Genomic DNA, 24,878 nt, shown 5'->3' with positions numbered 1-24,878 from the left:
CGGAGGTGGGGTAGCGTGGAGGCGGTCGCTTCCCGGAGCCCGTCGTCGCGGCCATTGGCGGGGCGTGGGTGGTGCTGCCATGGCGCTCTCGGCGGCGCCCCTCAAGGTCTGCATCGTGGGCTCGGGGAACTGGTGAGTGCTGAGAGGGCTGACACCTCAGCGGCGGCCCCAGCCCAGCCTTCCCGAAGGCTGTGCCCGCCCGTGCCTTGCTCTCGCTTCCCGCCCCGTGCCGTCGTGCCCCGGCCCGGAGCTTGAGGGTTTCGCGCCGTGGTCGCGCTGTACTCGGGGGTGGCGGTGGCCCCGGGTGCTGGTGGTGAAGCGTAGTGTCTCCGGTGTCTGCCAGTGTGGCTGGGTCTGTGGCTGTGACATACGGGTTGGCTTCTCTAGCCCTGGGTATCCCTCGGAGGCAGTGGAATTGCCCTGAAGTAAACGGAGGGAGAAGAGGCAGAATCGAGCACCCTGTTTTGGCGTGCTTGTAGGCACTTGTCTGCTCATTGAAGTTACGTTGGGTTGTTTATAACCTGGTGTGTGTTGTGTGGTTTATGCGGTGTCAGGTGATGTAAACATTAAAGATGCTGAATGTGTTTTTAATGTCTATTTCAGCATCTTAGTACTGTCTGTAGGGCTCTGTAACACTTCCGCTTAGCTCCAGAAGTGGTTTTCCCATGTTAGTGTTTCCCAGGGTAGCTCAAAGAAGGGTTGTAAAACTCTCCGTTATTTGAGGTATGTTTTCCTTTTCAAATTAATTGTGCTGAGGCACAGTGAAGGCTTGAGACATGGCTTTACTGCTGCATCTATCACTAATTTATAATTAGACTTAAATAAACTCAGTCTTGTGTCCACTGAAAGCAATAGGTTTACTAATAATCTCAAAAGTTTACACATTAATCGTCATTTGTCTTGTCTTCAATTTTTGTACAATTCATCATCACTGTTTTTTACCCTGCATCCCTATTTACAATGTATAAGGCATCTGCAATCTATTATATAAATGTATCTTCACAGTTGGTCACTTCAAGCACTAAGCATATGTTATTTCTGATAACGTTGTTTTTAGGACATCAAATCTAAACTAGGGGGAGTTTGGTGTAGAGCAAGGTATTGTGTTTTATTAAACCAGACTTACTGGTGTTCTGTGAGGGTGACCATGGACTTGTTGCTCACTCTCTGCTCCCTTCATCCAGTTGGCTTTTGGTGCTGTTTTGCAGTTACAACCTGGCAGCTACTGATATTTTTGTTTTTCTTTGTGAGGGCTTGCTGAGGGAATGGCTGATGTTTCAGCGCAGCATCTCTTGCTTGCTTTGCACTAGTTTGTAAAACAAACGGGGAGATACTGTGCATTGCAGTTTGTGTCAGAAGGAAATTACGCAGTTAACCCTATCTGTTTTTTGGGAGTAGTGTTGCTGTTCTTTCATACTCGAGATCTAGCAAAGAAGTTTTACAGGAAGTTTGACTGCATTTATATTTGATTCATTGTGAAACACTGGCAGAAGCAGAAGGATTTGTAGATACTACCTAGTAGCAATAACCATGTGCATATATATTTTGTTTTCAGCTATTGGATCAGTTTAACTGATTCAAGAAAAGTTCAGGCCTAATGAGATGGAGTTTGGGTGGCAAAATGCCTGTATCTGTGATGCTGAGAGAAAGAGATAATGCCATTATGGGGCATCAGCATTTTTCTTTCTTAGGGGATGAATGTATTCAAATAACTTATAGCTTATTTCACATGTGATAGCAGTGTGGCAGGAAAGCAGAAACCAAAATAATAAAAAAAAACCCTAAATTGCAAATTATTCGATGTGCAACAGCTTTCTCATCTCCTGCTCTTCCTCCCCCCCCAAAAAATATGTTTCTGAAAACAATAATTATTGGAGAGGTAGGTGATTTCTTCCTCAAAGTCCAAGGGATGGCAGATGCCAAACCCTGTCTGCGAAGAGCACTGTGATTCGATAATATATGCAACCATTGAACTAAATAGGACTTGAGTTGTGTACCTGTGTGCATGTAAGTGTGTGAAATACAAACTCACTCCTCTAAACAAGGTAACAAGGTTTTATTGAGGGATGAAGTCAATAAAGCAAAAGCAACAGTGCTAGGCGCATGACTGTAGCCAGAGGTGCGAGTGATTAGCATTTGTTACAGGTTTATATACTTTTGCTATTACATTAGTTACATGCATATTCATAATTCCCGCATAAGGGCGGGGAATATTGTAACTAACTCCCAGAACTTATTATCGTAAGTCCCCTCCTCTTGGCGTCTGCATACTGCTCTCCGGTGACTGTGGGCAGGGATCTTGAGGATGAAGTAAGCAGTCTTCCTCTTGTGAGTAGAGGTCTTCAAGATGAAGTAAGCAGTCTTCCTTACAGTGTACTTTTCACCTTTGGCACAGTTGGATGCCCCAGTAATCACACAACTAGCTGAAACCAGCCATATCTGTATAATTCTTCTGATAACTAGCAAAGATTTAAAACAGTGTGACCTTCCTGCAAAATTTATTGCAGGATAGGCAGACAAGGAGTATCCCAAGCTAGCAGATGTTTGGGAGGCTCTGTCTCTAAACTAACTGATAAGTAGAAGGATGGTGTGAAATAACTCATTCATGTTTAGTGGGGCCACTAAATCCTGTTACCACACTTACAATACAAACATTGTTCTTTAAAGATACTTTAGAAGACTAGTGTGAAACAATTAACTCATGTTTAGTGCTGCCACTACATTCCACAGATTTACAACATAAACATTGTTCTCTAAAGTATTAAAAAGTACTTTAACTCTATGTTTTTCAGGCACTAGCTTTTCTTATATCAAGTGCCCCCCGCCCCCCCCTTTCGTTTACCTTTACAAATTCTTTTGCTATGTGACTCCGTTTTCTCAAGAGTTCTGGCCCTTTTTAACTTGTTGTCTAATCTTGCGTCTTTGTTTCTGTTATTGTAAAATGGTACAGTTATATCCACATAACCACACCTATGATTTGCAAAAGCCAATGCATTTATGTGTTTATCACAAGTGCCTTTTCGAACTGGGGGCCTGTGGTCTTAAAATGAAAGCATTTAAAGATCAAAAACAGGTAAATGGAAAGAAACTGAAGCATTCATATACATCTGATCATTGATATTTTGGAGTTATATATTTTTGAAGATTGCATTACAGGAGTGTGTGACAGGTGCTAAATTGTAAGCATGTAAGTAGTTGAACTGGGTGGGGTTTGGCATCTTGTAGCAGTTTGGAGATTGTTGGGTTCTGTGTGAGTCCCACAGGTGCCAGTAGCTGTAGGTCTTTGGCTTCTCACAATACTTTAACCTCTATCTGGGATGAAAAAAAAACTGTGAAAGGAGCTAGGCATGATAAACTCCTTCCAGTCAGACTGGTTTGGTAGTTTTGCTAGAGGGAAGGTCACCTTAACAATGAAGTTGACTTGGCAGGGGTCACTCAGCACCTGATGTGATCATGGGACCGGGATAAGACAGGTTGCTTGCAAGGCAGGGAAGAGCAGGAGCTGTGCTATTTGCTGGCCTTGCCCACTTAGGGTTACTCAGGTGCTGGATAAGTGATTGGATTAGGATTGTTAAAATGGGGGATAAAATAAGCTTTCATGAATGTGAAGAGAGCACACCTTGGGAATATGCCTTGGAGCCTCAGGATTTAGGGCAGTGCCCAGATTCAGCAAAAGCTGCCTCAGGCATGTACTATAGCCCACTTTTTCTGATAACTCTTCCAGGGCAAGTGAGCAAAGTGTGCACAGCAGGAATTTATCCCTGTCTTTTGCTGGAACCAGCTGTTAATTAATCTGATTGCCTAACTTGAACAGAAAGAGTTTGGAATGAGAAGGGAAGCTACCGGGGCACAGGAGTTCATACAGCTAGAAACTTGCTGTAGAAAAACGGGAGGTAAAACTTTTACAGGGGCGAGTGGTATAGAGCTAGAACTAATGATACTGTGCACTTTCATATTGTAACCTCCACTGATTCTGGTATCAGGGCAAGTTTAGGAATTCCTGGATTTTGGGCTTTGCTTTTAAAGTGATGAGGAGAAAGCAGACCAACTGAGATACACTGAAACAGTGAAGGGTGGGAGACGAGACAAAGTGAGTGGTCTTGCTCAGCAAGCATCAGATACAGTTCTTCGGAGGTGCTAAATAAATGTATGTGATTGTATTTCGGCATAGGAAAAGAACTGCTGTTTGGGATGCAGATACCTTGTATTACGTGAATAGCATTAACCATCCTTCAGAGCATGTCAGGGTTAAGACTGATGAGGGAATCTTTCACTATGCTTTTTCTTGTGTAACTGCGCTGTTGCAGGCACCAGGTCTCATAGTCTAGCTCACACTAGACCTGTTACTGCTAGGAATAAATAAAAATTCCTGTTCCTTTGGCTCATATCAGGAGCATACAAGATAGGCCATACAGTCCACACTGAGTATTTGTGGCACAGAAGAGAATACAGGCTTGCTTGTTGGATTAACAGGTGTGGGAAGCTGGTATTTCACCTTACACAGAGCTATCTTGTACTTGGTGACAGTTGTTTGACCTTGCTTAATTCAGTTCTACAGCAGTTGTTGCAACATAACACAAAACAAAGAGCCAGAGAACCCAGTCAGCAGAATCTTCTTGAATTCAGGAACTGAATGCAAATCTTTGCTTTGTTACTACTATGTTCACAGGCTGAAAAAAAGACAGCTTAAGGCATTCAAGTGTTAAATAGTAATGGAATTAATGTCCCATTCAAGTAGTACACACTGCCAAACTTTATGCTGGCAAGCAGTTTCAAAATCCCAGTTGGACAGTTGCTGAATCAGTCCTGTCTATCAACACTAAGCACATGGAATATGAAGTTCAAAACTGAAAACAGTGATTTGCCAGGATCCAGATTTTGTATATAAATATGCAGTAGTAAACATGCTTTTTGTTCAAGGAACTCAAACAGCTTTCTGAGGAACACATACTTGTGTTGTGTTGAATGTGATTCATACTGTTTGTGTGGATCTGAAATTTGGGGATGAGCTGGTGAGTTGTCTGTCATTGCAGAGGATACCACTCTGTGTGCATGCAAATCTAGAATAAGAGCTTGATAAGAGATGGTTGACAGTTGTGGCTTCTGTATCACTTCGTAACCCAGGGGAATTTGTAGTGTGTGAAGCACTGTTAGAGAAACAAATTCCAGTCTCTTAAGACATACGGTTTTCTGGTTTAACTGAAGGTCCGCTTAAGATAATGTAATAATTTTCTGCCACGACTTAGAAAGTGACCTTAGGCCTGCGATAGCACACGTTTTGAATACAGCACAATGAGTTGTGCCATACTTAAAGCTCCTGGAGCGGAATGAATCTGTTTGGTTTAGTTGCCAGCTACGAGTTTATTACAAGCAATATCCATAATAAATTTAGGGGAGTGTGTAAGTATCACTAGATTGGAAAAGTTCAAGTGTCCTCCTAATAAAGTATGCATTTCCACAGACACATACATAAGACTTAGACTGGTGGCTCTGTATTTTTATTGCATCTTTCTAAATTATTTTTGTCTGCTTAGTTGGTTATCAGTAATTATGAAGCCACATTTTTGTCCCAGGAAAGGAAGTTAGGTTAAGAGGTTTGCTAAATTTCATCTTATTCTTTCATATAGCATTCAGTCTAGGAAGGGGAGGTTGCATTAAGTGCTCTTCATGTATGTAGCTTCAGTAATTCTGATTAATTTCATCATTGTTTAGAAATTTGAGCAATGAAATTGATCCCTGTCCTACAGGTTTCACTGTGTGCTGTTCCTGGGGAGGAAACTTAACGGTAATGGAATTGACTGCCTGCAAATTCAGAGGATCCTGTTGCAACAGTTAAATTCTGTGAGGCTGGCAGCATAACCATAAAGCTTATAAGTTATGCAAGATAGAAATGCTTCTTGGCTTTTAAATGCATGTCAGTATTGCACAGCAACTGCTGAGTTAGTCACCTTAGCAAAGAAAGCTTCCAATTCCTTAAAGGTAAAAATTAACTTCTTTTGCTTTGAAGATATAATGCATTTGATTTGTGGAAACACAGTAACCCAAACTCTGACTGGATAGCCAGTAAGCAGACAAAATAAGTAAGGATACTTTCAGTAAATGCTTCAGTCCAACCTACACTAGGTAGACTTGAGAGGGAGCAGCACATGTGAATGACTGGTGTACTTTTCCATTGTTTTACTAGGTCAAAGTGCTGTGAGTTTCTGTTTATTTTAAAGACAATCTCTTAGAGCAAAATCATAACTTTATTAGAATATTTTTGTTTCCTGCAGGGGTTCTGCGGTTGCCAAAATCGTAGGCAATAATGTAAAACAACTGCAAAAGTTTGCCTCCACGGTGAAGATGTGGGTCTTCGAGGAGAATATTAATGGGAGAAAACTGACAGAGATCATAAATAATGACCATGAAAATGTAAAATACCTCCCTGGATACAAGCTGCCGGATAATGTGGTAAGGCTCAGAAGCTAAATTCTAGTTATGGAGCAGAGGGAATATTGCTCTTGCTGTGAATGGAGGTAGAAAGTTGTTTTGCTAACACCTTTAGGGGTTATAATAATTGAGACTGTATGCTATTTTACTGATGAGATCAAAGATTTGAACAAGTAAAATTCTGCAATTGTGCAGGTAGGCAAATCCAATGCACTGTACTCTATATTATTATTATTTCTTATTTTTTCCCAGTATCACCATTTCATTTATTTACTTCAGCTTCTGTACAGGAAAGCAAAAGAAGCACAATAACAAGCTCTGATTATACCTAGTACAAAAAATAAATTTGCCTCGGCACTGGAAGGGTGCTGTCTGGTCAGTGATAATTGAAGAGGATTTAAAATACTCTAAAATCCTTAGGGAGTATTACAGAAGGAGAACTAGAGTATTGCTCAAGCAGACTGCAAAACATTTGCAGTTTATCTGGCTCTCAGTTGAGCTTCAGCTATGTGCAGTCACATCAGTGTGTTAGGTATGGCATTGCCAGGGCAGGACACTGGGTCTCTGCATCTGTTCTTTGTTGGTGTAACATGATGGTTGGTGGGCAGTTGGTGACTCTTGGTGTTACTGAATTGTCAGCTGCTACAGCCTTTTCCTATAGAGATTTTGGGCAGGAAAAATGTGAATTGCTGTGCAATGCAGATTTCACTTTAACAATAATGCTGAAATGCCATTTCCCAGAAGCAGTGTTTCTGCTGCCCACTTTCTGCTCATTCAGGTTTAATCTCTTTATTGGTTTGTAGAGCTTATTGCTGAATTTTAAACCTGTTATTTTAAGGTGGTCATCAAGTGTTAGGAAGAATGGAGTCTGGCAAGTGACTTCAAAGTAGGTCACCTTCTGAAAGGGTAAACAAAATCTATGAGTGCAGAGAAAGAACATAAACTAATAGGTGTAAGAGGCCTGGAGAAGACAGTTGAGTGTATAAGGAACTAAGTAAATAAACTACTTTTCTGCATACAATACTTTATTAAAAAATATGTCAAAGAGATGGCAGCTTCTTATTCATATTTTCTTACTCAAAGTACTGGTTTAAATGTTAAGGAACGTTTTGAATTTTCATGGCACTAACCATGTTGGTGGCTGTAAAGATGCTCCTTTTAGGACGTAAAATAGCTGCTTTGAAACTCTGAATTCTTTTGATTTTCTGGGAAGTTTATGTTACTGCTCGTTTTCAGTGATGAAGCACAATAGTTTGTAGCATTCAGTATAAGACAAAAATGTGATTTACCTATCGGATAATACTTCTGTGTAGTGTTAATTTCAAGAAGTTATGTGGCCTTTCTCCTTTCTCTCCCATAATTACACAGGTTGCTGTCCCAAACCTTAATGAAGCTGTACAGGATGCAGACTTGCTGGTTTTTGTCATTCCTCATCAGTTCATTCATAAAGTCTGCGATGAAATCACAGGACGAGTACCCAAGAAAGCGCTTGGTATAACTCTCATAAAGGTATAATAAATACTATGCATTAATAACTGAGACCATGTCATGGAATCTTCTAACCCAAGATGGCATGATATTTTGAGCTGGAAAGTGCCTTTACATTATTCACTCAGTTGTTCCATTGAGCATTTCTAGATGTAAGATTGGAATTTGTGTTGGTCATTAGTGGATTGGTTGCAGTGCTTTATTTTTGGCTAGCGCTTGCAGGAGGAGGAGAATGAGGCTGTTCCCAAGGCTTGTAAAAGGAGAGAGTAAAATGCTCTCCAGTCTGTTGATTGTTTCCAAATGCATCAAAAGATGAAGAACAGAGCACAAGCATAATGCTTCAATTGTTAACGCACATCCCACACACTGAGTTGATCATTTTAGGAATTGCTGAGAGAGTTGCATGTGATTAAGAGGACAGTGCTTTTGCTCATGTCAAATATTATGTTGCAACAAGAGAGTCTGGTCAGCGTTGCCAAAAAAGACAATTGGAGCATAGGAAATAGGAGGGGGCAGAGGTGCAGGAAGTGTTTCACTGGAGTGTTTGTAGTTTTGGTGGCAGGAGAATTTTTAAGTGTGTATGAGCTGCAAAGAACAAGCTATTCCCATAAGATTTGGAAAATTCTGTTTTGTTGTTGCTTTGTACTTATTTTAGAGTAGGCCATTTTTGGAGCACACATTCCCTTGTTTACAATCATGTCTGAAAAATTATATCGAGCTGTGTTCAGAAAGAACAAAACCCTGTATTGCTACTTACTGCAAGCTTGTCTTTTGGTTTGGTTAACTAAGCCCATCAAATCCATATTGTTTGGCCACTGCTGACCTGATACATTGCTGAGATGTAGGAAAAAGTAATGCTTCCTAATTGCACTTACTGCATTTTACAGAAAAAGCTTTTTGTATTGTAGGATAAAACAAGGAGATATTAAAAATGGAGTGCATAACATCAAACCCATACAGTTGTCCTAAGTGCCCTTAAGTTTCAAGTTGTGCATTTATGCTTCTTTCTTTTGCAAACTCAAGGTAAACTTTCCTCTCCTTCAGTTTGCTAAACATGATTTATGTTCCCATGCCCTCAATGACAGAAATAATTGATGAAATCAGTGAAACAAATGGGAATTTATGTCAGCATATCAGAGTTTGGGCCTGAATTCCTGTGGGGATTACTGCTTGGGGTTTTGATTACCAGTGCAGTGTTGATAAGTGCCCATGTTTAAAAGGAGGGGGGGAGTGTACTTATGTTGGAAAATAAAAAAAATCCAAACCTCAAACAAACAAAGTCCTCAACATAACAGGAAGCCCATACTTAGTTTACTGTGTATAAAATAGCGGCACCTGCCATGCAAAGCTGAGTTGATTACCAGGCAGCTTCCCACTGGCACGTTGTGACACTGCATCAGTAAGTGGTCTTTTGAAAGAAAAGATATGAGGCCGCTGCATTTTTTTTTCACAGATGAATACAAAGTACATGTTAGCCTTTATGTAAAGGCATAACTGTGCATCATTAAAGGTGTCATTTAAGAAGACAGGGCAGAGATTTAACACAGCAGTGAAACTAGGTAGTAGAGGCAGAAGTGCATTCTCTCCTTTACTTTTGCAGGTTCTTTATGCATGTTGTTTTCATCAAAGTCATATTTTAGTGGTCTCATTATGCTCAACACTAATGCTGTTAAAGTGGCTTGTATTAACTTTGGCAGTTAAAGTGCAGTTCTGCTCTTAAAAACATTAGTGGGAGGTCTTGTTTCTGCGCTTTCTAAATTGCTTGGCAAGTTGGTAGTGTGGCATGTCAGTCTTTTTAGTCTTTTCTTTATTTTTCTTTCCCCTTTTTCTGACAGTCTAATCCTCAAGCAGAGCCTAATACTTAATAATAAAGCAAAGCCTTTGGTAAATAGAGACATTTGGTAGTTAATCTGTGTTCCTATTGAAACTTCTGCAGCTGTGTTGCTTTACATAAGTTCTGATCACGAGTGTCTAAATAAAACAAGCTAATCATTGAGTAGGTATGCGGGGAGGAATTGTATACAGCTTGTGGTACAGTACATCAGTGAGCACAGGAAGCAGACTAGATGGTCATTCAAAACATTTTTCAGGCAGCCTCCACATCAGTCTCATTTTCATTTAAATATACATGGGCCCCAGGGATTGCTCTCAGGCATATTAGGATGCAAGCAGTAAGATCACAGATTTGGACTTGCATTGCCTGGGGATCATTGCTGCCTAGTGGAAATTCCCAACTTGGAGCCTTATTTTTGGGGAAGGGCTTGGTGTTTGTTTTTTCTCCCGTCATCTGTCATTCAGTATTGGATTTAACTCTGCAAGAAACAGGTGCAGTTCTCTGACTTTGTCAGAAATTGCATCTGTTTCATAGTGGAGCAGAATTTGGCACCGAAATCTCTCTGATCTCCTTTCACTTGGGTGAATAATTGTTGTGTATGTACTCACATTTTTTGGAGTTGTTCCCAATGTATGCATGCTTTTCTGTTTATTAATTGCTTGCTTAGGAGTAGGGGCCTTGCTCCCTTTTGTGGAGACATTTTTGGCACTTCAAGGGAAAAATACAGCATGTGTGTATGTGCTTGGTTTCACATCCTTTCTATATGGCTTATTACAGGTGAGAAGGCAGAGCTGTGCAATAAGTGATACATATTGAAAAATAAGGCAGAAATGCAAGCATTAGAAATGCAGGCATTAGCCTAATTGTCTGGTTTTATACTGGCATTTCTTCATGTCTCTTGATCACTACTGCCAACATACAAATGTCTGTGGATGTGTATCTGGAAGCAGTAGAGGACCACTCTGCCTTTTTGCCTTCAAGTCATAATTTAAAATTACCAATCCTCAAAAATACTGACTCCACAGCATTAAAAAATAGTACTGTATAAAGGGTGGTATAGCGTGGAAAAGACAGACCATTTCAGGAGCTTGTCTGCTTGAAATTCAAAAGGAGCCTGCATTTAGCAGGCTAGGAGAAAAAGATTTTGTGAGAAGAAGGTGGTCTCATTTGCAATTCTTGGTGCAGGCAATTCAGGGTACCAGACTTTTCATTGCAGCATTAATCTTTGGGGTGATCCTTTTCTGTTCAGGGTCCTGTTTCTGCCTCTACTTTCATGCTTTGCAGATTGTGCCTTATAAATGCAGATTAAGAATGTCCATAGAAGTTATTCTCAGCTGTTCAGCTTTCTATGTGTCTTGTAAATGGCTATTCCATTTGTAATAGTGATTAAACTGGGTTTCTACTTGTAAACTGTTGTTGGCATTATATACAAGGGAATCCCTCTGATATTTCAATTGAGATACCTCTTCACAAAACAAGTTATTGGGATGCCATTTCGTGAGTTCTGGTGCAGTTTCAAATCCACGTGCAGGCCTGATTCACAACTGATGGATTGGTGATGCTTCACTGGTTTTATTAAAAATACACTGATAATAAACAACTGAGATTCTGAACTAACAAAGACGAATATTCAGCGCCTCTTAAGATTAAGTCCTAACTATTACCATTATCTAGAGTTTAGTCCCAATTCTTAATGAAGATGCTTGAAGGGGTCACAAAACAGCAGAAGTTTCACCAGTAGCAAGTATGTTATCTTTAGTCTTTGCCTTAGGCCTTGTTGTACTTCTCACGCATGGACAAGACTAATTGTAATGTGCTTTCTTCTCTACTGTGTCTAATGAATGACTTCTTAGTATTCCCATTTAATCTTGGCTGCAGGGTATAGATGAAGGCCCGGAGGGACTCAAACTGATCTCTGACATTATTCGAGAGAAGATGGGAATAGACATCAGTGTGTTGATGGGAGCTAACATTGCTAATGAGGTGGCAGCAGAGAAATTCTGTGAAACCACAATAGGTACTGTTCCAAGTAATAAAAATGTTTAAAATATACTCCTGTCCTCACAGCTGCACAGCAGATAGCTCAACAGCCAGCTCATGTTGAAAACAGTAACATTTATTCAGAAACTGTTGAGTTCTTCTTATTTTAATATTGAATTTCCTGAAATGTACTAGGACAATACTAGGAATAGGAGAGAGAGGGGTGCAGTTTTACCTAGTCTCACTAGGGCTGTGACCTTAGCAAGCAAAACACTAAGCATGTTTTTTATCACTCTCCATGTAACAAACTGCTTTATTTTATTACTGTGCTTAAGATTTTTCTTGGGTCTGCATGGCTTTATATGAATAAATAATTGTATGTTCTGTTCTCCAGCTCAGGTGTTATGATCACAGATCATAGAACAGTAGAATAATTAGGGTTGGAAAGGATCTTTAGATCATCTAGTTCCAACCCCCCTGCCATGGGCAGGGATACCTCACACTAAACCATGTCATCCAAGACTATGTCCAGCCTGGCCTTGAACACCAGATGGAGCATTCACAGCTTCCCTGGGCAACCTATTCCAGTGCCTCACCACCCTTACAGTAAAGAACTTCCTCTTTATGTCCAATCTAAACTTCCCCTGTTTAAGTTCTAACCCGTTACCCCTTGTCCTATCACTACAGTCCCTAATGAAGAGTCCCTCCCCAGCATCCCTGTAGCCCCCCTTCAGATACTGGAAGGCTGCTATGAGGTCTCCACGCAGCCTTCTCTTCTCCAGGCTGAACAGCCCCAACTTTTTTAGCCTATCTTCATACAGGAGGTGCTCCAGTCCCCTGATCATCCTCGTGGCCCTCCTCCAATAGTTCCATGTCCTTTTTATGTTGAGGACACCAGAATTGTACACAGTACTCTTAAGTGAGGTCTCACAAGAGCAGAGAGCAAGGTATTTGGATTGCTTTTTTGGTGTTTTTTTTTTCTTTAAGGTATCAATATCTTATTTTAATTTCACAGAATAATCAGTTTCCCCAAAAGCTAGACATTGTCATAGTTCTGTATTGATGCATACTTTTGCAGCACAAGGATGTGCCTGGTCTTGGCTTTCACAGTATCTAGATAGGCATATGTGTGTGTTGTGTGCATATGCTTACAGATAGTTGTACATAATAGCACAGAGCTCATGTTAATTTTTTAGTGTTAATTTTTACAGTTTTGTGCATTTTTAGCTTTATGACCTTTTATTAACAGCTTTTGCAGTGAACTTATTTTTGAAAAGCTGAATTACTTGTTATTGGTTAGAGACTTTTGCCAGTGGTAACATGCTTAATTAATAAAACAGTCTTGACATGCCTTCATCAGCAGTTTTTTCTCTGGAATTCAGGCCTTGAAATAATGGTTAGAATTGCATTTGCTGTATTTTTAATTCAGCTTTGTTTTATTATTAACTGGGTTTTTTAAGGGACTGATCAAAAAAAGAGTATAGATAATTAATGGAATTGTTTTTGAGAATCTGTTGCTGAGCAGACAATAAATTACATAGTCCAGAGTAACTCAGAGCAGAGCTTTGAAGTGCAATGTAGACGTATCCTTAGTCACTTAAAGCAGGACTCTGTTTAGGATGAAGGTAGAAAAATCTTGTCTCTGCTTTTAAATATTTTGGCTTGCACAGGAAATGCTAAATAATACCCAAATAAATAATTCATTTCTTAGCCTTCCTTTCTCTCTCTCAACAGGAAGCAAAATCTTGGAAAATGGCCTTCTCTTCAAAGAACTCCTGCAGACTCCAAACTTCCGAATAACTGTAGTAGATGATGCAGATACAGTTGAGCTTTGTGGTGCTTTAAAGGTAAGATTAAGAAGCTGCAGTTTGTACACAAAGGGAGTAGTGATCTTTATAGAAAAGAGGATATTTTCATTTAAAGAATTCAGTTTAATGTGCTTCATATATTACTGTCCTGGGTTCAGCAGTAGCAGTCATTTTTCTCCTTCGTGGTAGCTGGTGCAGTGCTGTGTTTTGATTTCCAGCCTGGGAACAGTGCTGGCGATACCGATGTTTTCGGTTGTTGCTAAGTGATGTTTACCCTGACCAAGGACTTTGTGAGGCTCATGCTCTGCCAGGGAGGAGGGGAAGCCGGGAGGAAGCAGAGATGGGGCCCCTGACCCAGGCTAGACAAAGAGGTATTCCATACCACAGCACGTCATGCCTGGGGTGCGGGGTAACTGGGAGTTACCTGGAAGGACACAGGCTTCTGGGTGGGACTCGTTTCTTGGCCGGTGGTATTGTATTCTCTTCCCTTGTTATTTTCTCTTATCATTGTTGTCATTGGTGGTAGCAGTGGTGATCTGTGTTGTACATTGGTTGCTGGACTGTTCTTGTCTCAACCCGTGGGAGTTGCACTCTTTCGATCCTCCTACCCGTTCCTCCGGGAGCGGGGAAGGGGAGAGCCCCCGGGGGGGGGGACGCTCGATTGCTCTCAGCCCAGCACCACTCACTGGGAGTGAGTGAACAAGCTGTCTGGCTAGGGTTTAAACCATGACAAATACATAAAAATACTCCATAACATTTCTGGAAGAACCAGATGGGAAATTAGGGAGCAGCATGTTCTACGAGTCAGCTTTTAGATGCTTGTCTTATCATCGCCCAAGTTCTCTTTCTACATCTTTTGCTTAGCTCACACAGAGTCTTGAAACCAGTGTTGGTTTCATCTAATTAGTCAATATATTTCTGAATCCATTTTCGTTCCCTTTTTGCAAGTGTATTCACAAAAAGAAAGGGGCAAAAAAAAACGTTGGTGTCCTGGGTTCAGCAGTAGCAGTCATTTTTCTCCTTCTTAGTAACTGGTGCAGTGCTGTGGTTTGGACTTTCAGCCTGGGAACAGCGCTGGTAACACCAGTGTTTTTAGTTGTTGCTCAGTAATGTTTAGTCTGACCAAGGACTTCATGAGTCTCATGCCTTGCCAGGGAGGAGGGGAAGACAGGAGGAAGCAGAGACAGGACACCTGACCCAAACTGACCAGAGAGGTATTCCATACCACAGCATGTCATGCCTACTATATAAACTGGGGGCAGTTACCCAGAAGGGCTAGATCACTGCTTGGGTCAGGCTGGGTATCGGTCGTTGGGTGGTGAGTGGTTGTATTCTCTTCCCTTGTTATTTCCCTTATCATTATTATTATTGGTGGCAGCAGTAGTGGTTTGCATTATACCTACTGTCTAAAATAACTTGTTGGCATGCTTGGCATGTTCTTCTTTATGATGATGTTTTTTTCTTTTGAGGACCTGAGCACATTTCCCATTTATTTGTTGACCTTTTCTAAGGGTTGAGGTCAGAAATTAACAAACTTCAAATTTGGATAGTTCAGTTTCAAGGTATCCAGTTGACTTCACAGGCAGTGTGATCTAAGACCACCTACAGGTTCCAGCTGTCATTTGCCATATGATGGAGTCTTTCTAGGAAGTGTTTAAACATTATGACTGTAAGAGTAGTACAAGTAGCTGTGCATATGTATGGATGTACTCCTGGGTGCTCATGGATGTGATACTGATCTCTGGGTATGGCAGAATGGCCATGCTTCCACTGCCTCGTGTATGCGTTCAGGTATCTGGAGAGTTAAAAAACCTCAAGTGGCAGCAACCAAGGACCAAGACAGATATGACAGTTACTTTAGAAAGGAGAAGGAGCAGTTGATGTGGTTGCCTTTCAGGTTGCTTCAGGATCATCTCTAAATCTTATGGTTCCATCTTAACCTTAAGCAAAGAAGCAAGAAGTAGAATGATGATTTATTATTTACCAGATTATGTGCGTTATTACTTACAAAGATGGTCTTGCAAAGTGGTTTATGTCAGTCGCTGCTGGATAGTAGTCTAGGTACTACAGAAGTTGATTGTGGCAATTACTCTTTCCTGACATTAAGTGGAAATGAAATCCGTTATTTACTTTCAAGTTTGCTGGGAGCAAGTAAGCAGTTCATGCATAACCTCCCTGACAGTCCTGCTGATACTGTCTTTTATTTGTTGAGTCTTCATTTGACTTCTCTTAGCCATGATGCGAAGCAAAGAGCTTCTCCAAGTTCATGTGTAAGCAGGAGGAAAAGCAGGCTGTGCTGAGCTAACACTGCCTCAAGGAAGTCTGGACATCCCAGGTGAATTAGTATTTCTGTTCCTAAAATGCTACTAATGCTATTGCATTAGAAAACTACTCTAATGATCCATTTAATTATGGAGAGGTAATGATTGCCTCAGAAATGGCCTCGGATGCTGTCTTCATGAGCACTCCACAAACCTACTGTAAACAGAGTAGGACTGGAAATTGGGTATTTCTGAGCACTGACTGACTGTGTAAGAGAACATCTGTCAGCAAAATATGCAGGCTTGTTAGCCTTGACTTCATGGTCATCTCTTGACCTTGCATTTGTGACTTCTCTCACAAATGGCATGTTTGCATCAAGTCATGTGCAAGTGAAAGATGTTTCTCTCATTTGTTCTGACACATACTGTGAGAACTGCCTACCATTTCTCTTCTGGAGCATAACTTCACTGTAAAATAACTGAATCCAAGTCTCCCTTACGTTCTAGAATAACTAGGACTAATGCCAGCTTCTGGATACCAGGTCAGCTAAAAACTTGCCTGTTAGTGCAGTGTTTTAGTAGTTTAAAACCATATGCAATGTAAAATCATCCTGTGTATCTTGCCTGCTGGGTGCTCTAATGTAAAATAAAAGCTGTTAATGCTAAGATGGAGGAAATGTGCTTGCTTAAGTGTGAGGTGGCTTTGAGAGCTCTTAATCCCTCAGGCCAAGACAAATGTTGTGTTGCAGTCATCTTGGTGGTGTTGTGACAGTATTTTTGAGCCTTTGGAACAACCGGTTTATCTGTAAGCTAAAGTTTCCTTGCCTACTGGGGTCTCAGAATCCCCATGTTGCGCATGCAAATATAATCAGTCTTTGAGCTCACAGAAGTGTACACAAATGTACATTTGCAGGAACTCTTGTAACTTCAAGTGTAGGCTTTGGCAGTGGCAGTGTTCAGGATCAACTGGGTCAGATACAGAACAATGTTTTCACCAGATAGATACAGATTCTCCACCAGAGTCTGCTTCTCAGAAGATCACAACAGTGCTAGTGCCATTAGGCTCCTGTGTTAATTTGCTTATGTTCTAAAATGACTATGACTAATGCCATCTTCTAGATACCAGATCATTATGCATCTTCCTGAAACAAACTTGGCTTAGTGCCTGCAGCCAGAAATGTCAAGGACCAAGCTGCCAGGTTTGGTCTTGTTTTGGACTGAAAGATGACTCGGTCTCAAGTTCTGTGAGATTTTGTATTGGTTTATTTCTAAAAGGAGTGGCTTGTCTTTCAGTGAGGTGTAACTTTCAATGTGGTGTAGTTCAGTTCTCTGGAGTGTATTAGACACAGGAGAGTTGTCACAGATTCTTAAAGGATTTGAGTAAAACCAGGTGGTAGACCCTGTAAAATAATAATTGTGGCCTGAGGGTTATGTAAACCAGGATAGAACAGTCTTCTAGGAGTAGGTGGGTGTTCCAGTGTATAACCAGTTGTCTTGTTTCCTCATTATTTGCAAACTAAGTTTAAGAATGTACAATGGGGACATTGTACAAACAAGGAGTTTGGTTTTTCAGAGTTAGACTCACAGCTTGCCTTTTCCCCACCCCATTTCCTCAGAAGTAACTAGTCTTGGTATGACTTGCTTAAAATGATATTCGTGTTGCTCCAAACACAAACATTGCAAAAGGTGGAAGTAGACAACAAAATACCATAGGCCAAATCATCCTGTAAAGTTATGGCCAGATAGGCTGCTTCAAAGTGGAAAGGAAAGTCAAAGCAGGCAAAATTGGAGGGAAGGGAAAGCTTTAGTATTGGAGTGTTCAAGAAGTACATGGAAAAAGTCTAGAGGTTGTTCAAAATTATAGGGTTTAGCTGAGCACTAAACACTCGCAGACTTTGTGTATGTGTATATTCCATTTAAATGGGTTATCCCATCTGAAAACTTCTTAAATACCTGTTTGACTTCTTCTTGTTTCGCTACCAAATAAAAATATATTGGAGGTTGCTCTGGGAGAGGCATTTGATGAAAATATGCCCTGACTGAGTCACCACAAGCAGCATTTAAGCCAGGATGATCTGGAGTACCAGCTTTAAAAGTCTTGATTTGCTGCTTCATGTCTGATGTTGGACTATCTGTCTGCAATTTTTAAGGTCACCTTTAGAGCTCAGCTGGCTGCTCAAAAAGCAGGGACTTGTCCTCTGACATCATTTGATTCAGATTCATCTATCCATGACTGGCCACCCAGCACTGCAGCTACCTGCAGGTTTTGGTTCTTACAATCCAAAACCCAAACAAAACCAGTTGAAAGTCAGCTTGTTACTTTCATTATCAATTTCTGAGTTGCTGTTTCTTCAGCAGTAGTTACAGATGGTTTGGTTGGATTCCCTCCACCCCGCATTCAGTGCTGTATTAGGTGCCATAATGTTAGTTCTCCTGTAGTTTCTGTTGAGGTTACTGCTGCTGTTGTCACATGCTGAAAGGTATTACTACATCTATTGCTTCCTTGCTTTATGAGGATGTCATAATGCCATCTTTTTGGAAGTGTTTGGAGTTTTGGTAGGGGTTGTTGGGCTTTGGGTTTATTTTGTGGGTTTTTTAGGGGTTTTTTTTTTTTTTTTGTAGGAGCAAACTCATCTTGGCTAGTCTCTCTTTTCCAGGCCAGAAAATAGCTTTTATAATCACTCAAACATATCTCAACTAATCTCTATGTTTGTAAACTGAAGAAGGGTCTGTTTAGCTGGTTGTTCATGAAGAAACAGCACATGCTTTGTAGAAGCTGTCACCCGGTCTGAAGGGAAAAAAAAAAACCTACATTTTTTCTTCAGAATCCTGTGTCATGAACCTTCTGAGAATCCTTGATTAACTATTGCTGATACAGGAACTCTGTATACTAAAAGGACTGAATTCTGTTAGCTTGGCTGAATTTGGGCTCTTAGCATATCAACATAGAAGTTGACAAATGATTCTGTGCTTCAGTATTACTTTAATCATAAAGAAAATACAGATAAAAGGGCTATGGGATGTCAGTCTAACTTTATCCTTACCTCAGGGCAGGAACAGCTCAATCTAGATAAAACTTTGTTTGGGTGTGGTGATACCTGTTTGTTCATAAAGATAGTCAATAATAATAGCTCCACAGCCTCTAGGGCAACTTGTTCCAGAGCTTTTATTCTGCTTTTATCCTTTGAAAAACTTAGTAATATAAGACTTGCCATCTTTGTTTATTCGTTTGTTTTTTCTTTTGTAGAGATTATCCCATAGCTATCAAAATCCCAAACCAAAACAGTAAAACCAAACCCAAACCCCAATAAAACAAGGATGGAGTCTTAGAATAGTAAAGTATTTGCAGTTCTTAAGGACATCTGCACTCTGTGTTTTGGTGTCTCATAGAATTCTGCAAGCAGTAATTGGCTCGTTTCCCATTTGGTTTGTCTCTTCTCATTAGAATATAGTAGCAGTAGGAGCTGGGTTCTGTGATGGCCTTTGCTGCGGTGACAATACCAAAGCTGCTGTTATTCGTCTTGGCCTGATGGAGATGATTGCCTTTGCCAGAGTGTTTTGCAAAGGGCGGGTGTCTACTGCCACTTTTCTGGAGAGCTGTGGGGTTGCTGATCTCATCACAACATGTTATGGTGGCCGGAACCGACGTGTAGCAGAAGCCTTCGTTAAAACTGGAAAGGTACCTCATTCACCGGGTGAAGTCCACTGTTGCAAGTACTAACACTCCTTGTTTGTTGGAGTAACAGTACAATTATCTGAGGCATGCCAGCTGTGCTGAGTGAGAACCCCTCTCTTTCCTCTTGTTTTTGAGTGTAGCAAGGCTAGAATGGGGGTAAAGGTGTTAAAAAAGAGGGAGATGCAGATTTAAGGGGAATTTTTACAAACAGTAATATAGGATAATATTTTATATGCTCAGTTAAGGTCATTTTTGAGAAAGGAAAAACTCTCAGCAACTATTTTTTTTTTAATTGTCATTCAGATGATGCTGTCAGGCTTATGAAAACTTTTATCATAACTCTCTTTGTCCTCCTGTTGTTTCTTTTTCCCACTTCATGGTTTAGTCTATTGAACAACTGGAGCAAGAAATGTTAAACGGTCAGAAACTGCAAGGACCACAGACTTCTGCAGAAGTGTACCGTATCCTCAAGCAGAAAGGAATGCTGGAAAAGTAAGTAAGAACAGATAAAGCCAGTTCCACATGCCCCTTTTTTGTGCCCATAATTCTTCCTGCATATTTGATATCTTCTTGAAGGTAACAGCCAAGAAGAAAATCACTGTAATAAGAGTAGCTTAATCCCCAGTTAAAATCACAGAGAGAAGTGAATAGAACCACAAAATAATACTGCTGTAGATCAAGCTAATAGCGTGACATTAAATTTGTGAACACTGTTCTGTGTGCAGAATGTATTGTTGCCTTCTGCTATCACAGAAAAGCGCAGCAAGTGTGTTTTAATATTTGAAAAGAATAAAATACATGGAAATGGAAGCTGGGCTTCCTAAAGAGACTTATGAAAAGGCTCTACAGCTAATTTCATTGTAGTAAATTCATTACTTGCCTCCAAGGAGAGGCACTTTGTTATTAAGGTTCTGTATAGGTGATCATCTGAATAGAGTGGCTGCTTCTTTCCATATGAATTCTAGCTCAAATAGCACAGTTCTCTTTCCTAATATGGTTTCCAGTTTGCTGTAGGATAAAACTTGCCATCTGCTTGTACAGGTCGGGGGTTATTTTCTGGTATGAAATGAAGCAGGTTTTCCTGGCTTGTTCATTTGGGTTCTAGTCAGAATATGTATGATTCCTAGAGCCACATGCACACAGTTGTCTCCATGTGAGATTAAGGGATGCATGTATCTCTTCCTGTTTGAAGAGGATGCAAATCAGAAAATAAATGCCTGCCAGTGAGAAGACCAAGCCTTACTACTTTGTTTTTTCCCAAAGGAGTTTTTGAAGTATAGTCTTAATGGCTCAGCTGCATTGAGTTACTTATTTTTTTACATTTTCCTTTGGATATAAGATAACTGAAGTCTGTCTCTGCAATGCGTGAAGCTAACTGCAGAAAAAAAATCTAGTTAAACATTGGCTTCATTCTTTGCTGATAATGATGCCCTAAATGAGACAGGATGTCATGTTTGGGTTGTTTTGGGGGGGATTAGTTGATTATTTTTTCCCTATCTTACAACAAATAGAGTGTATTATGGAAGACTTCAGGTTTTGCTTTTTCTTAATGAAAGATATGAAAACCATTGGTATACCAATGTATATGTGTCAGTTCTTTCTAAAAGGTCATATTCAACGACACTTTCAAAAGCAACTTTCAGAGTGGTTTTCCCAGACTTTTCTTGTTACTGCTTTAAAACACAAAGCACAATAAACCAGCTGTGTTTTTAAACTTCAGAGTTAAGTGTCTAGGAAGAATAAAATTTCACACTCTCATCCTACAAAAAGAATCTCAAGGCTACACAGAAAAAGGCAAAAGTCAAAGTTCAGCAGAAGAGCCTCGGTAGCAGGGTTGATGCCTGTTGGTATTTACAGTGCAATTAGTTTTTCATTTCAACATTGTAGGACTAGCCCTCTTAATGTACTCAGACATAAGATGCATTTGAATTTTGCTGAGCCTGAAGTCAACCTTGGTTCTGAAGAATCTGACATTTCAAAATCCATGTTTTATTTTGGTCCCATCAAAATCTTGACCTTCAATTTCTTCTTGGGTTTCTTTGTGTCATATTCTGCAATTGTGTTTTCAAATGATTGCTCAGAAATAATGCACAACTGCTGTGCCAGTCATCCTTTTTAACCATGGATGAGTACTACTGTAAGATTGTTAAGGAAAGATGCAAGTGGTTTTAGTTTTTTTTAACTTTCTAGATGACTTTAATGGTTGGGCCATACATAATGAATGCTGCAGGCCCCATTAGAGCTAGCTAGGCTTCTGAGAGTGACTGTGCATTTTAGAGATGCTTTATTGTCATTTTAGAGATGCTTGGAGGTTCTGTATTTAGCCAGTGCTTTTCAGCCCAGCATTAACACTTGGCAGATACTAAAAGAAACTGATCTTTCCTAACCCCACTTTATTGCTTTCATTTAAGAAAATATTACAGAATAAACTCACACTGCATTTGCTTTCTCTACCCTGTTTCCTCAGGTTTCCATTATTCACTGCTGTGTATCAAATCTGCTATGAAGGGAAGCCTGTCAGAGAGATGATATCCTGCCTTCAGAGTCATCCAGAGCACATATAAAATCAATCAGGCATCATCCTAGTGCAGATTTCTGCCTTTCAAGTTCGTATCTGAGTTCAAGTGGATGTCTCATTAACATTTGTTCAGAGCTGCTCACCAGGCAACAGTAACAATGTATATGTCTCTGAATGGGTATTGCTTTCTGTTATACAGCCTAGTTTGACACAGCATGCCATGTTGGCTTGGTGATTGTTGTTTTACTGGCTAAAATACAACTGGTTTAAGATGGACAATGCAAAAGTTACACTACATATCCAGTGTATATACACAAGTGTACTTTTGTGTGTATTCCTACACAATAAACAACAGTGTTTTGTCGTCTCTCATTAAGGCCTAGTCCAAAATCCACTGGACACTCTGAGAAGAATCCCACTGGTTTTGATGGAGACTGAATCAAGCCTGTAACCTTGAAATGTTAGGAGTCTTTCTATTAGAACTTGGTTTTGCTCTGTATAGACAATGACAATATTTGGCATGGATATGATTGTATTAATTTATGCAATATTAATGCAAAATAAGCAGTTGCTCGGGGGCTACAGGGGTATTTTAATGAACTCTGGTAAAGAACATTATGATTTTTGAAAGTCTTTAAAACTCTCAGACTATTTTGAAACCAGTTTCTAAGTGAAGTTAAAGGTTTTAATTACACAATTTTAAAGGGAATATGCTAGAGGGGGATCACTACCTTCCCTCTTGGTTTTAGTCCTCACGTTTTTGTATTTCTGTTTCTCCCTTGACATTCCCAGGTGTTAGGCTCTTCTAGAACTGCATTCCCAAAAACAAGTGGGAGATACTGACTTGGGGACTCTAAACCCTGGATCCTAAGGGTCATTTCAGTGTTGCCTGTGGTCATTCTCACTGGTACTGTTTGGTGGGTGGGGAAGGATACTGTTAGGTATCCACCACCCAAACCTGTCATGCAGTGTTTGTAGCTTAACCATCAGCTGGAAGGTGTTGCAATCCACACAGCACTCCGAAGACTGTTTGGGAAATTCCCTGGTAGATATGCTTGAGTTGTCAATAGAGTTATTATGTACCAGTACAATGACTCCATTCACTTCAGTGCCTGCCAGTGACTGACATGTCAACTGGACTGTAGTCCTGAACCAGAACCCCAGAGATGTTGAATTCTGAAGTTATTTTTTCACTGGATAAACTTTAATGGGTACCTGATCAAGTACCTTATTGACCAGTCTGCCAGGAAGCTTCTCAAAGCCATCTCTTTTATTCCCCAGGTATCTCAACTAGGTTTTCTCAGGCACCTTTGCTTTATCAGGAAGGTTCTTTTTATCTATTATTGGAAAAATTGTGATTTCATGGGAGTTTTAGGGGTAGGGTTGGCTTGGTTGTTTTTTGTTGTAACAAGGTTTGTGCAGAATAGGTAAATGAAATCTGTCTTGCTTTTCTTGTGTACTAAGGTGTGATTTGGGGGTAAAATATGTCTAGATACATAAAGAGTGGACTCATTCTTGCAGCTGGGTACAAGGATTAGCATCAAGGTTTAGAGAGCTCAGAATGAATGCCCATCACTCTGAATATCCACTCCAAACCTCTGAGCAGTATCAGAAGTGTTGGTCAGTGTTGTCAGTGATGTTTTTAAGGCCAGAAATCATGAGCACAAACCCATAGTGAAACTTCAAGTTTTCATTCAAAGCTAGCTAAAACAAGGATGCCTGGTAATAATTGTCACACTTCCTTAAGTAGCCTGGATTGCAATGAAAGAGGTGAGCATTGAGACAGCTTTGTATAGACAGATAGATGCTTCAGCTTAGGGCTACCATTTCTTGTCTGGCATTCATTTTTGGAAGATCTTGTGAATGTCCTCAAATATTCAGGGGTGTGAGAAGTTATTTTGCCTTATTTCTGTAGTGCTAAATACAACAGATGGTCAGAAGTTAAGTAACATCAGATGCTTGTGGTAATGGAGGAAATAGCTGGTAGAGCTGACTTTTGAATAAGCACTCTGCTTTAGCAGTTAAAAGACTGGAAGCACTGTGACACACCCACACGAAGCATACACTCCTCATTACTGCACAGCTTTCAGTGTGTCTTCTGATGGATTCTGCTGGCTTTTTAATACCTTGGTGATTTGCTTTGCTTTTATCTGTGTGTGTATATATACATAAATATGTAAACTTTTTTTTACATGCAGTATGTAGAACAGTAGCCTTTTGTAAGATACATAAAGGGCTATTTAAGCTAAATGTGGTAAATTAATATATATATTAAAGTGACTTCTTTATTATTCCTACCACTGAAACCCCCAAATCTTAACTATTCTTGGTTTGTACAGAAGCCTATTCTAAGGCAAATCCAGAGAAAGGGTTTTATGAAATTCTTTCCTCCAGTATGTACTTTCTTGTTCTTTTCAGACAAAAAGTGAGGTTTCAGTAACTAAAATAATTTATTTAAATTTCTATAAATACTTCACCATTTGTATTTGCTTTTCAGTGGTTGAGAACCATCAACTTGTCACTAGATACTTTCCTCCCACTAATGGTTACTGCTCGCTAAAAGATTGTGATATGATCCTGGAACCGATTAGAATCGTGTTCTCCAAACACTGTTTTGCCTGATACTAGGCTAGTCTTACTGAGAGCATTCACTCCTGTGTTACTAATAATGCTTGGTTTATGAATACTGATTACTAAGGAAGACATTCTCTTCTAATGGTACCTACTCAGTGTGCCCTAGACACGTGTACTGATTTTGTTTAAAGATTGTGACTGTATACCCATTTGAACAGTTAGTATGAATAAACATTTTTGTCTTTGGAATCATTTTGTTCTCTGTCTCATTTTACATGGCTCCTGGGCATTTTATTCACTCGATAGAATG

The 24,878-nt window shown here is 40.1% G+C and overlaps 1 protein-coding gene across 1 annotated transcript; it reads left to right on the top strand.

Annotated features, from left to right (window-relative positions):
• On the top strand, window positions 1-23,520 carry GPD1L (glycerol-3-phosphate dehydrogenase 1 like). The gene is made up of 8 exons (XM_057424929.1): window positions 1-132; window positions 6,273-6,450; window positions 7,798-7,938; window positions 11,630-11,768; window positions 13,466-13,578; window positions 19,246-19,479; window positions 19,862-19,968; window positions 21,944-23,520. The coding sequence occupies exons 1-8, from the start codon at window positions 80-82 to the stop codon at window positions 22,038-22,040; spliced, it is 1,062 nt and encodes a 353-aa protein (XP_057280912.1). The 5' UTR covers window positions 1-79; the 3' UTR covers window positions 22,041-23,520.
• The last annotated feature ends 1,358 nt before the right edge of the window (window positions 23,521-24,878 follow it).

This window comes from Pezoporus wallicus, unplaced genomic scaffold, assembly GCF_028554395.1.
Source record: "Pezoporus wallicus isolate ANWC-B61680 ecotype Strahan unplaced genomic scaffold, APGP_CSIRO_Pwel_v1 contig_3181, whole genome shotgun sequence".
NCBI lineage: Eukaryota > Metazoa > Chordata > Aves > Psittaciformes > Psittacidae > Pezoporus > Pezoporus wallicus.
The sequence above is the reverse complement of the archived record's forward strand: the minus strand, read 5'-3'. Positions and strand labels throughout refer to the sequence as shown.